At 55.6% G+C, this 11,722-nt stretch overlaps 3 protein-coding genes across 6 annotated transcripts in view; 2 read left to right on the top strand and 1 right to left on the bottom strand.

Moving 5' to 3' along the window:
* Positions 1-92: 92 nt before the first annotated feature.
* On the top strand, positions 93-5,532 carry PHF1 (PHD finger protein 1). 3 transcript variants are annotated; one of them, XM_047102326.1, is made up of 15 exons: positions 93-579; positions 1,299-1,474; positions 1,568-1,649; positions 1,759-1,854; positions 2,274-2,374; positions 2,461-2,609; positions 2,799-2,894; positions 3,105-3,173; positions 3,310-3,433; positions 3,543-3,610; positions 3,776-3,880; positions 4,005-4,194; positions 4,283-4,377; positions 4,650-4,727; positions 4,889-5,532. In XM_047102326.1, the coding sequence occupies exons 2-15, from the start codon at positions 1,316-1,318 to the stop codon at positions 5,175-5,177; spliced, it is 1,701 nt and encodes a 566-aa protein (XP_046958282.1). In that variant the 5' UTR covers positions 93-579; positions 1,299-1,315; the 3' UTR covers positions 5,178-5,532. The 3 variants fall into 3 exon arrangements, with proteins under 3 accessions (XP_046958282.1, XP_046958284.1, XP_046958281.1); XM_047102325.1 differs by having other exon boundaries at positions 94-579; positions 4,647-4,727; XM_047102328.1 differs by lacking the exon at positions 4,650-4,727.
* A 99-nt stretch (positions 5,533-5,631) lies between these two features.
* On the bottom strand, positions 5,632-7,245 carry CUTA (cutA divalent cation tolerance homolog). 2 transcript variants are annotated; one of them, XM_047102329.1, is made up of 6 exons: positions 7,159-7,245; positions 6,552-6,760; positions 6,311-6,370; positions 6,153-6,198; positions 5,985-6,034; positions 5,632-5,858 (listed from the first exon to the last, which is right to left on the bottom strand). In XM_047102329.1, the coding sequence occupies exons 1-6, from the start codon at positions 7,222-7,224 to the stop codon at positions 5,732-5,734; spliced, it is 558 nt and encodes a 185-aa protein (XP_046958285.1). In that variant the 5' UTR covers positions 7,225-7,245; the 3' UTR covers positions 5,632-5,731. The 2 variants fall into 2 exon arrangements, with proteins under 2 accessions (XP_046958285.1, XP_046958286.1); XM_047102330.1 differs by lacking the exon at positions 7,159-7,245 and adding an exon at positions 7,023-7,113.
* A 2,223-nt stretch (positions 7,246-9,468) lies between these two features.
* The window catches only part of SYNGAP1 (synaptic Ras GTPase activating protein 1), a 30,289-nt gene continuing 28,035 nt past the window's right edge, over positions 9,469-11,722 (top strand). The window contains 1 exon segment of the mRNA XM_047102657.1: positions 9,469-9,490. Within this exon segment, the coding sequence (XP_046958613.1) occupies positions 9,469-9,490 (22 nt within the window).

Genomic DNA, 11,722 nt, shown 5'->3' with positions numbered 1-11,722 from the left:
TGAACTGGGGCCGGGAGGCGGGACTTGGAGTGACCATGGAGGTTGGGGGGGCAGTTAACGGATGTGGCTGGGGCGGGGGCCAGTCTGGAGGCCGGCTGTCGGGAGGGGGGATTCCCTCCTGCCCCGAAGGCGGGTCTCCCTCCGAGGAAGGGGCTGTGGGGATTCCCTCTCCCTCCTGGTCTTGACTTTCCACCCGCCCCAGCTGTGGAGAGGGCACAGCTCGCTCGGCGGCCTCCAGGCCCGTTGGAGGTGAGGGAGGTGGGGTGAGGTGGTGCCCGCCCCCCCCACCGGCTCCTCCTTCCCCCCAGTCCTCCCCTCCCACCACCCTCCCCCCGAGCCGGTTTGTCCCTCCCCTCCCCTCCCCTCCTTTCCCCCGCCGCCTCCTCCTGCCGCTGCCGCTGCTTTGGCTGCTGCGTCATACGCCCCAGAGCTGCCGGGACGGAGGGGCTGGGCCTGGGGACCCCCCGGCCCTTGCCTGCCCGCCCTCCGACGCCCAGACGTGCCCTCCCCGCGTGGGGGGTTCGCCTCGGTCTCCCACGTCTGCCTCTGCCCGGCTCCCGGCGGCCCCAGCTGTCACTGGTAAGGAGGCGGCGGGAGGCGCCCGTGGGGGGGCAGGGAGCCGGGGGTCGGCGCGCAGGGCGCGGGCGGGAGAGCCTCGCCGCCTAGGCATCGGTTCGGGCTGGGCCGACTCAAGTCCCCTCTCGGACTCGCCGTCATGGGGAGTAGAGACCGGGACTGGGACACGCCCCCCTCCCGGGGCACTCAGGGAAGTTATCTAACCCGGGGGCAGGGAGCCCCGTATTTGAGGGTGACCTGACATAACCTGGCATCAGGTTGATTGTTCTGAATGAGACACGCGGGCCCAGGGAGGCAGCCGTTCCTATTCTGGAAAACATCTCCAGAAAAGGTCCCAAAACACATCTCTGGGTAGCAGAGCACCCCAATTATGATACCTCTAACAGGAAAAGGTGATAGTAGAAACTGAATGGTATCCGTTGCTTCTTCGATCATCGTTTCTCCTACAATCTCAAGGCCAGGATATAGTATCCCAGGGGAGCTCTGGAAGCTGGGAAGCTAGAGAACTAGGTTGGGAGGTGGGGGTAGTTAGGGAGAGGAGAGCCAGGCACCAGAGTTGGAAAAGCTGGAGTCAAGAAGCTTGGGAGGGGGGCTGTGTGATTTCCTATCCAGGTGCTTCAGATTTGGAGTCTGGGGGCACAGCAGCTTGAGTCCTTGAGGCAAAGAAAACTGGGGACAGTTTCTCAACATTCATAACCTTCTCCTATCCCACTTCTGGCTAGGCCCCCCCCAGGATGCAATGGCACAGCCCCCCCGGCTGAGCCGCTCTGGTGCCCCCCCACTTTGGGACCCAGCCTCCCCTGCTCCCACTTCAGGCCCCAGGCCTCGACTTTGGGAGGGTCAAGATGTTTTGGCCAGATGGACGGATGGGCTGCTATACTTGGGGACCATCAAGAAGGTAAGACCTTTTTGATTTCTGACCTAGCGCCTTTCCCCCATTCCCCTATGTAGTTCTGATTCCTGTTTCATCCCCTATGCTCATCCATTCCAGGTGGACAGTGCTCGGGAGGTGTGTCTGGTCCAGTTTGAGGACGATTCCCAGTTTCTGGTTCTATGGAAAGACATTAGCCCCGGTGAGACCCTGGGGACCCAAGTGTGTGCATGCCATGGAAAATAGAAACTTGACTTGGGGGATGGAAAGGGGCTTGAGGACAGGCCCTGCAACACTGTGTTTCCTCACAGCTGCCCTCCCTGGGGAGGAACTCCTCTGCTGTGTCTGTCGCTCTGAGACTGTGGTCCCTGGGAACCGGCTGGTCAGCTGTGAGAAGTGTCGCCACGGTGAGAGGGCGGGACACCTGAATGGTCTAGCTTGCCTCTGAACCTTCCCTCCACCATGGTCCTTATGCCATTGTCCTGGCTGAGTCCCCAAGCCATTGCTCTGGGCAGTGTCCTCAACCCTGTAACCTCATTCCCTTCCAGCACAGGGAGAAACAGCCATGGAGGGGGGAGGCGTGAGCTTTGTAGACAGTGGGTGCTTCAAATACACCCTTGTCTAATCATAAGATTTGGGGAAAATCCCCAAACCTCTAGGAGCCTGGTTCCCTCATCTGTAAAATAAGAGTAATTCACTCACCGCAGCAGGATCGTGGCGAAAAATGAAATGAGGTGGCTGAGACTCTTCCTATCCCAGTATCTAGCCCACCCAGGTATGCAATGCCATAAGTGGTTGGTCTACCCTCAATATTATCATTATTCAGCTTATCACCAGGACTGCCACGTTCCCAGAGCTCCAGCCCCTGGAGAGGGAGAGGGCCCATCCTGGGTCTGCCGCCAGTGTGTCTTCGCCATCGCCACCAAGGTAAAGGCGCTTTCCTGTGGGAACCCCCTACCCACAGCTTCTCCCCACCACCCCTCTGAGGCGGCCTGTCCACTCCCTCTCTGCAGAGGGGGGGTGCACTGAAGAAGGGCCCTTACGCCCGGGCCATGCTGGGCATGAAGCTGTCACTGCCATATGGACTGAAGGGGCTCGACTGGGACGCTGGACATCTGAGCAACCGGCAGCAGAGCTACTGTTACTGTGGTGGTCCTGGGGAGTGAGTAATGAGGGGGGGGGAGGTAAGGAATGAGTGATAGAGTAGGGGGGAGGCGGACTTCGGGGAATGAAGGAGAAAGAACAGAGTGACGCGAGTGCCGAAGAGGGCAGGGGGAGGTGGTGAGTAGGGTCCGGGGCAGTGGAGGTGGGGGCAGTGTCTGGAGGTCACTAGGCCTGTGCTCCCCCGCAGGTGGAACCTGAAAATGCTGCAGTGCCGGAGCTGCCTGCAGTGGTTCCATGAAGCCTGCACCCAGTGTCTGAGCAAGCCCCTCCTCTATGGGGACAGGTGAGACTGGGGCAGCCGGGAGCCACGGGGAGCCCTCTCACTCTGCTCCACCCTCTTGGCGCCCTGCCATGCTGTCTCAGATCTGTCCTCTTCCCAAGCTCTGAAGCTTCCCTTCCCTGCGTGCCCCATCCTTGCTCGTGAGTCCTCTATAGTGTGGTAGGTATTGTTTTCTTGCGTAAGGTGTGTTCTCTCCTTCTCGCCCACTTCCAGGTTCTATGAGTTTGAATGCTGTGTGTGTCGGGGGGGCCCTGAGAAGGTCAGAAGGCTACAGCTTCGCTGGTGAGCTGGTTTGGGGACCAGTGTAACTTCTCTCCGCACCCCCAGGATTTTATCCTGCACACCCCAACCTCCCAGCTCGGGATTCTCTAGGCTCTTTTAATGCTTCCACAACCTTGACAACCCAATATTTCTTCAGGGTGGATGTGGCCCATCTTGTCCTCTATCACCTCAGCGTTTGCTGTAAGAAAAAATACTTTGATTTTGACCGTGAGATCCTCCCATTCACCTCTGAGAATTGGGACAGTTTGCTCCTCGGGGAGGTAAGGGGTAGTGAGGCTTCGGCGGTGAGGGTGGAACAAGGAAGTATAAAGAAAGGGGGAAGGGAAGCACCACTGCTCCCCTGACCCCATTTTCCCTCCCCTCCCCCAGCTCTCAGATACCCCCAAGGGAGAACGTTCTTCCAAACTCCTCTCTGCTCTCAACAGCCACAAGGACCGGTGAGTTGGATGGAGACAGGCTCAGAATGAGATGCAGATATGGATATGGAATCCTGGGAGGGAAGGGGCTGCCACCCCCCTGGAAGATCATCTCTGAAAAGTGACAGCATAAGAAGGGCTCTTTTTTACTGCACTGACCCTGTATCATTTGTCTCCTCACCCCAGTTTCATTTCAGGGAGGGAGATTAAGAAGAGGAAATGTTTGTTTGGTCTTCATGCTCGGATCCCTCCCCCTGTAGAGCCCCTTACTGGAGATGGAGCCCCCACCAGGTCACTGGTCCAGGGAGGATGGGGAAATTCTCAGGGTATCAGTAGGGGGTGGTATATGTATGGAGATGGGGAGGTCTTTGGGGTGTCCGGGAGGGGGCTGGGGGGATAAGGAGGCCTCTTACAGCTTCCCTTCAGGGCAGGGCCCTGGGGGAGGGGTCTCACGTCCCCTGGGGAAGCGCCGGAGGCCGGAGCCAGAGCCCCTGAGGAGGAGGCAGAAGGGGAAAATGGAGGAGCTGGGGCCACCCTCAGCAGTGCGCAATCAGCCCGAGCCCCAGGAGCAAAGGGAGCGGGCTCGTCTGCAGAGGGCACTGCAGGTACAGGGGCAGGGGGATCCCCACGGAGCAAACGGTGGTGTGGGAAGGAATCAAGGATTATCTCTCAGTCCTTTGCTCCTTCTTCTAGGCCTCAGTGTCTCCACCAACCCCCAGCCCTAACCAGAGTTACCAGGGCAGCAGCGGCTACAACTTCCGGCCCACAGACGCCCGCTGCCTGCCCAGGTCAGTGCTCCTTCACCCTCCAACCAGATATGCACCCTTGGAGTCTCTTCTCCAATTATCTACATCCTCTGAACTTTCTTACCCAGAATTATTTCTCCCCCTTGGCTCCCCACTTCTTGTCTTAGAGAGACTTCTAGAACCAATGTCTGATCCCTAGTATTCTGGGGATGGGGATTCCTTGGGGCTAATGTTTGCGCTCTGCCCTTCTCAGTGGGAGAGGGTCCTATTCCCCTGCTTCAGGTCCTGACTTTCCCCCTCCCCAACCCCAGCAGTCCCATCCGGATGTTCGCTTCCTTCCACCCCTCTGCCAGCACCGCAGGGACCTCTGGGGATGGTGAACCCCCAGACAGGTGAGATTCTACCCCTTTGCCTGTGCCACCCCTCTTCACCTCTATGTTCCTAAGTTCCTCAGTCTCTAACTTGATTGCTTCGTTCCTCTGATCCACATGTGAGCTCCATTTTCAGTCAGTCCTTATCTGCATCTGGACTCACAATTGCCTTCTCTCCCTAGGTCACCCCTGGAACTTCACATTGGTTTCCCCACAGACATCCCTAAAAGTGCCCCCCACTCGATGACTGCCTCATCTTCCTCAGTCCCAGCCCCCTCCCCAGGTCTTCCTAGACGCTCAGCACCCGCTTCTCCCCTGTGCCGTAGTTTGTCTCCTGGGACTGGGGGAGGAGTCCGAGGTGGGGTTGGCTACCTGTCCCGAGGGGACCCTGTCCGGGTCCTTGCTCGGAGAGTACGGCCTGATGGTTCTGTGCAGTACCTGGTTGAGTGGGGAGGTGGGGGCATCTTCTGAACAGCCTGCCTCTGCCCACCTCCCCATTCACACACACCGGCACTTTCATACCCTGACCTCTGACCTCACCTACAGCTGGGATGTACCTGGGGAGGTAGGGGGTAGTTCTCTCTACTGCCCAGGCTGGAATCCAGGTGGGGGGATTGGGGGAGAGGCTGTCTCTTCTCTGCTCCCTTCGTGATTCCTGACCCTTCCCCCATCCCTCTTCCCATTTCCTTTGATGTTATTTTGTTACAGCTTTTTAAATATTTTTTAAAATTATTTAACCCCTGGGGACTGAGACTGAGGGCAGGGGGGTGGGGGATGATAAAGGATCCCAGACTCTGTATGATTGAAATAAAGGTAAATAAACAAATCTAGCAGCCCTGGGTCATTCTGGAAGATGAGAACACAGGAAACAGAAGCACTTCTAATCTTCCCAAATTCACATATGTGACAAGAAAAGAGGCAAAAGGCAGAGAGAACCACAGACAGGATTTATTAGGGGCCCAGTTATCACTGCAAGTCAAAGGGCATTGAAATATACAAGGGGAACATGGCAGGAACCGGGCTCATCACGGTAGGACTGTGCTGGAGTCTGCAACTGACTCTGTAACCTGGTGCACCCAATGCAAATATGGGGAGTTCCCCTGCTCCACAGGCAATGCGATCACCTCGGCCACTTCGTAAGGGTGCACAGAACTGAAAAAATGGTGGGGGCGGGGGGGGAGGAACCACTCAAAGATTTACCTAAAGGAGCCCACTCCCTCGGACTGCCCAACAAGTCCTACCCCACGCCCTCACCCCTACCCACGTCAGAGTTCTCACCGAACATAATCTGTCAAAGCTGGAACCAAGGAACTTCGGGTTTTAATCATCTAAGAAGCAAAGATAAGCATGATTGAATCAGGGGTGGGGTTGATTTCAGGATCTCTTGACGGATAGGAGTCAAAAGGGTTTCAAAAGGGTTTCGCTGGATGGGGAAACGTTTCTCACCATCAGCACTTCATTGTCCTCCTCAAGCTCTCCTTTCCATTCATAGCTGAAAAGGTCAGGGAGAGAGTGTTAAGGGAGCAAAGACTGCCCTCAAGGAAAGGCCCAGTCAGCCCCTAGAGTCAGGTTAACTCCCCCCCCCCCCAAAGCCTATGACTCACATGGATGTAATCTGAGGGATGAGGTTAACGCAGGCTGCCAGGCGCTTCTCCACCACAGCCCTGAAGGTGAAGAGAAAGCCCCATTCAGAATGCCCCATGACCCGGATTTTTGCACTGGCAGCCAAAGGACAGGGTTCCAAAGCGGGAGATCAGGCAGGAAGCTGCAGGAGTGCACTTCTCTGCCACCTCCAACTCTCTCCCCTCACGATCCTCCTTCCTGGCTCCACGCTAAGGTTCCCACCTGGCGATCTCCTTGGCGACCCTCTCGTTGGGGCAGGTGACAAAGGCTGCAGAGACTGAGCCGGGAACATAGCCTGAGCTCGAGGCCGGCGAGGGCTGGGACGGGGGGCTTCCGGAAGCCATGGTCAGCAGAGCTCGGGGTAGCAAGAGAAGGCGAGAGGCCACAGGCAGCAGCGCCGGCATCCAAAGAAGCGACAGAAGCAGAGCGGCCTGAGAGCACGAAATGAATTCGGTGTCACTCCACAACTACCCGAGGAAACTGCATCTCGTGAACCCTTCGCTTGGATAGACAAGCTCTGCCCTTCCCCTCTTCTGCACCCCGAAGGAAAAGGTCCCTGAAGCTGGGAGAGAAACTTGAGCAATTAAGGCAGACTCGGTTTCCTCTCCCTCCTCAGAAGCCAACCTCTAGGATTTGGGGAGCGGGTGGTGGTAGAGGCTGCGAGGACCGGAAGGGGCGGGGCCGGTCACTCACCCCTGCGCCGAACAGGATTGCGGAAGCCCGCCCCCAACTCATGCAGCCTATTGCTGGTAGAGGAGGGTTGAATGCCAAAAATCACACGTAACTCCGAGAAACGACCCCAAACCCAGGAAGAGCGGCCTCTTCTTACCTGGGCAGCAGTCACGTGATAAGAAAAAGCACACCACGCGACCACAGCGGACGCCGGACCGAACATCCAGAGCCAGCCAATCCTGGCCCTCACGTGGCCCAGTTTGCCCCTCCTCCTGAAGGAGGAGGAGCGAAAGGGAATTGGGCCAATCGACAGCCGGATCTGCAGACGTGCGCGGAAATGGCACTCTCGTTTCCGTGTAAACCGGAAAACAGCCAATTGCAGGCTGAGGGGAGCCGCAGCGTCGTTCCACTGTCACGTGAGGGGGCCTGTCTCCCTCAGGCGGCTGTATCTCAATGAGCGACGCGAAGAGGCCAATCGCTGGCCAGCCCCGCACGCCACGTGACGAGAGTGCTGGTGCTAGGAAAGGGGGGCTGGAGACCCCGCCAATTCGATGCGTCAGGTTGTGGAGTGTGGAATCATCTTTAAACGCCAGAATGTGCCCAGTTACAGCCGTTAGACTGTTCCCGAGGCCTTAAGGAGTGGGAGGGTCTGAGAAGCTCGAATCTCAGGGGGTAAAGAGAGCGCCCCCTGCCTCTTTGGTTAGGACTAACATATGTCTAGGTTGGGTAATGAACAGGGATAATCTGAGAAGCCAGCTGTCCCTGGGCAGGGGAAAGTGATTAGGCAGGGATGTGCATGGCAAGACGATGGCTAGGTGGGGCAAGATGCTTTTTTAAAAGGACAGAGTGAAACCCTGTGAATGGGATAGAGGGTGATGAAAATGGGGCTGAGGGCAATTCAGCCTTCTTAACTAAAACCCTACAGCTGGAGACAGACTGGTGAATGGGGTGGGGGTGGGGAAGAGACGAGGGCAGCAGGTTGGGGATATGGAGGACACCAAGACGTGGTGATGGTCCTTTTGTCCCTCACCCCTCTTCTATTGAACTCTTCAGGACTTATAACACCTCTGAGTCTTGGGTCTCCTTCCCTTAACCCATCCCCCAGGAGCCTGGACCTGTCCTACATAACTTCCCTGGGGCCCAAGCACATCCAGTGACCCAAAAATGGAGAGAGGGGCCAATGAGAGGAGAGAGAGGTGGGAGGAGGCAGCAGAGAAAAGGCTCTTGCCACTCCCCCTACCCAGTATTTCTCCTCCTTTCAAGATCTGGGGTCTCTGGGTCTGCTGGGTGGGTGTCACTGGGCGTTTATCAGAGTTCTGTCCTACCTGCGTCTCTGGGGATGACGTCTCCCTGAGATCTGTCTTTGGATTTGGAGTTTGTTTCTGAGCTGGATCTCTGTAGGGCCTTTCAGTATTTGCAGTGGGATCTTTCTTGGGACCGAGATTCCTTTTTGTTTTGGGAATTTCTGTGTTTCTGGGACCGAGATCACTCTCTCTCCAAGGTCTTTCAAACTCTTTATGAGTTTGGGGTCTCTGCATTCTACATCTCTGAGCTGAGTGTCTCTTTCTCCTCTTCTTCTCTCTTTTCCCTTCTGCCCATCCTCAACCCTCAGGTCTGGAGTTTCTTGGTCTCCTGAATTATCAGTCTCTGAGTCTGCAGTTTCTTTTCTCTGAGATTTAAGTCTGGGGTCTGGTATCTTTGGATCTGAGTTCTCTAAGACCTAATTCGAGGTCTGGATTTTTTCTGAATCTGGATCTCATCTTTTTCTTTGACTCTAGGTCTCTGATCTTGGTTCCTGAAATCACCATCTGATTCTGGAGTCTTAAGATTTCTGTGGCTGTGCAGAACCTTTTTGAAGCTGGACATTGATATTTTGATCTCTGACCCTTCTCTCAATGGGGAGGGGAGTCCAGGATCTGTTTTGTGCCCTGAGATTGGGGTATCTTTCCCTCTAGATTTGGGGTTTAAAATTAACCGCCCCCCCTGGGGGATGGCAAGGTATATTTCTCTGTGGGTCTGGGGTCTGTCAGTCTCAGGATCTGAGGTATGCATCTTTAGAACTGCACTCTGTCTACTATGTTTTTGAGGCAGGGGTCTCTCTCTCTGGTTCTCACTGGGTAGGGGTGGGGGCTGCAGAGTCTCTCTCTCCTCCTCCTCCTGCTCTCTCCTCTCTCGCTCACTCCCCCGCCCCCCCTCTCTCTCTCTCTCTCTCTCTCTCTCTCCCTCCCGGCTGCCGCTGCTGCCGTTGGCTCCTATTCTCCTCCTCCTCCTCCTCTCTCCTCCTCTCCGCTCCTCTCTGCTCCTCTCTCCTCCTCTCTCCTCCTCCTCCTCCTCCACCTCCTCCTCCTTCTCCCCCTCTCTCTCCCCCTCTTTCTCTCTTCTCTTTCTCCCCCGTCCCCCCGCCCCCTCCCCCCCAGGCCTGATGAGCAGGTCTCGCGCCTCCATCCATCGGGGGAGCATCCCCGCGATGTCCTATGCCCCCTTCAGAGGTACGGTGGTGAGGGGAGGGGGAGGGCCAATTGGGGGGGGGCAAGAGGGGGAGGGGCAGGGGCGGGGGGGGGGGTGTGCAGAGCCGGGGCCAGGGAGGGGAGCAGCTGAAATGGAGGGAGAGAGAGGAGGACCGGGAAGGCAGGGATGGGAGCAATGGGGAAGGAGGATTGGGAGGCCAGAAGATAGGGGTAGATAGGGGCCGGAGGGGCCAGGAAACAGGCTTTGAATGGGGCTGAAGGGAAAATGATGAAGGGGAAAAGAGATTGCCAGAAAGGGTGGGAATATAGAAGGCTAGGGTTGGGGGGAGACCTGCAGAAATAATTTGGAGGTGGGAGCTGAGAGATGAGGAAGATATTAAGGAAATAGAAGGACAGAGTCTTAGGAGAGGGGCCGGAAGGGGGAAATGAAAACACAGGGATGGAAAGAGAGGCCAAGAAGATGGGGGGGGGTAGTATATGGTGGAGGGGCTCAGAGAATGGTAGGGGGTTGAAAAAGAGAGGAGGATGGAGGGAGAGAAGAAGGGGCCAGATGGAGAGAGAGGGAGGCAGTGGGGGGTGGGGGAATGGAGGGTCCAGATGGAGGGAAGAGAGGAGAGAGGGAATGGGCTGGGGGAGGAGAGACCAGGGCAGGGGGAGGGCCAAATTATGTGTGTGTTTATTGAGGGGGGGGGAGGGGGCAATAGAAGTAAGATTGAGCGCTGGGAGTAGAGGGCAGGTTAGGACCCTGCCCCAGACTCTGACCATCACTAAGGCCTTTGACCAGAGAAATGTACCCTCTGGGGTCCTATCTGCCCCCTTCACTTCACCACTTTTACCCCCCTCCCCCACCTCCAATCCTTATTTCCATTCCCCCTCCCTCCTCTGGTGTCCATCACCTATATCTTTCCCCCCATATGGTGTCCGTTCCTTATATGAGTCCCCCTTCTGTTCTTCCCCTATCTCAGTCCCTTCTCTGGCCCATTCCCTCTCCCCTCCCTTCTATCTGGTAGCTCCCTTATATCTCTGCCACCTCTCTACCTCTCCTTCATGACCCCATTGTCTTAGTACCCCTGTTAGGTGCACCTCATTTCCTCTGCCCCATGTCCGACTGGGCTTTTCTGGTATATTTCCTTGTCTCTAGGGATTGACTCTCATTTCTGTCTCCTTTTCACTTAGCTCCATCCCTGTGATTTGTCCCCCAGTCCATCCTCTATCCCTACCCCATTCCCCATCTTGTCACTGCAAGTCTGTGCCTACCTACTTTCCACTAATACCTTACTTCGCTCTTCCACCCGTTCCTCTTTTCTTGTCTCCTCTACTTCCCGGGGCGTTGGAGATTTGGGGTGCAAAGATGTAGGTTTTGATGGTTGGAACAGGGCCTATGAGACATCCCCATCTAAGCCCTGTGGGATTTCTTATCCTAGTAAAATTTTTTCCCTTTTCTCAGCTGTGTTGGTCTGTCTCTTGCATCTGCCTCCCAGAATCATCCTTACTTAAGTCCAGACAATATGTGTGTGTGGGGTGTGTGTTTCCAGAGTCGCTCCTAAGCTAAGTTCCCTGTAACCTTCCCTGCTCCCGGGGGGAAAGTGTCCCCTAAACTCTAGCCTGCCTTCCTGTGGCTACAGCCAGAACCAGCCCCTCCCAGAATGGTTATATGTATCAACAGACTTCTCTTCTGGGAGCCCTCAGAGTCTGAGTGCAGTGGGCATGTTGCCTGCAGTGTGTGCAGTCTCAGAGCCTAGGGACTGGTGATATCTGTATCTAAGAGGGTATTGGAGAGAATCTCTGAGGTGGCATGGAGATAGTGAAAGTCTGGAAGTACTGGGGTTTCTAAATATATGTATTCTAGGGGTTCATCTCTGACTCTGATGTGAAGGTTACGTCCATTTGAAGAACATGCATATCGACAGAAAGGGGCTAGATTTTTCAAAACTTTCCTGCTCAGGGGTATTCAGTTAGATTTTATTTTATTTTAAAGTAGGCTCCACTCCCAACATGGGGATGGAACTCATGACCCTGAGATCAAGAGTCACATTCTCTACTGACTGAGCCAGCCAGGCGCCCCGGGGTACTCATTTAGGAGGGAGCTTAAAGAACAGTTCTTTTCCTGCAATATGTCCATGATTAGTTATCCTGTAAAGGTGACAGGATTTGATTTTTTTTTCTTCCTCTAAATTGTTTCACACTGTGATACCTTAAACCTATTTTCTATCACTTTGATGTCACCAATTTGATTCTTACTTCCATAGGGCC

This window comes from Lynx rufus, unplaced genomic scaffold (genome assembly GCF_022079265.1).
Source record: "Lynx rufus isolate CCGP_SWC_20201006 ecotype Redwood Valley unplaced genomic scaffold, mLynRuf1.p SCAF_6, whole genome shotgun sequence".
NCBI lineage: Eukaryota > Metazoa > Chordata > Mammalia > Carnivora > Felidae > Lynx > Lynx rufus.
This window is presented reverse-complemented; position numbering and strand designations above follow the sequence as displayed.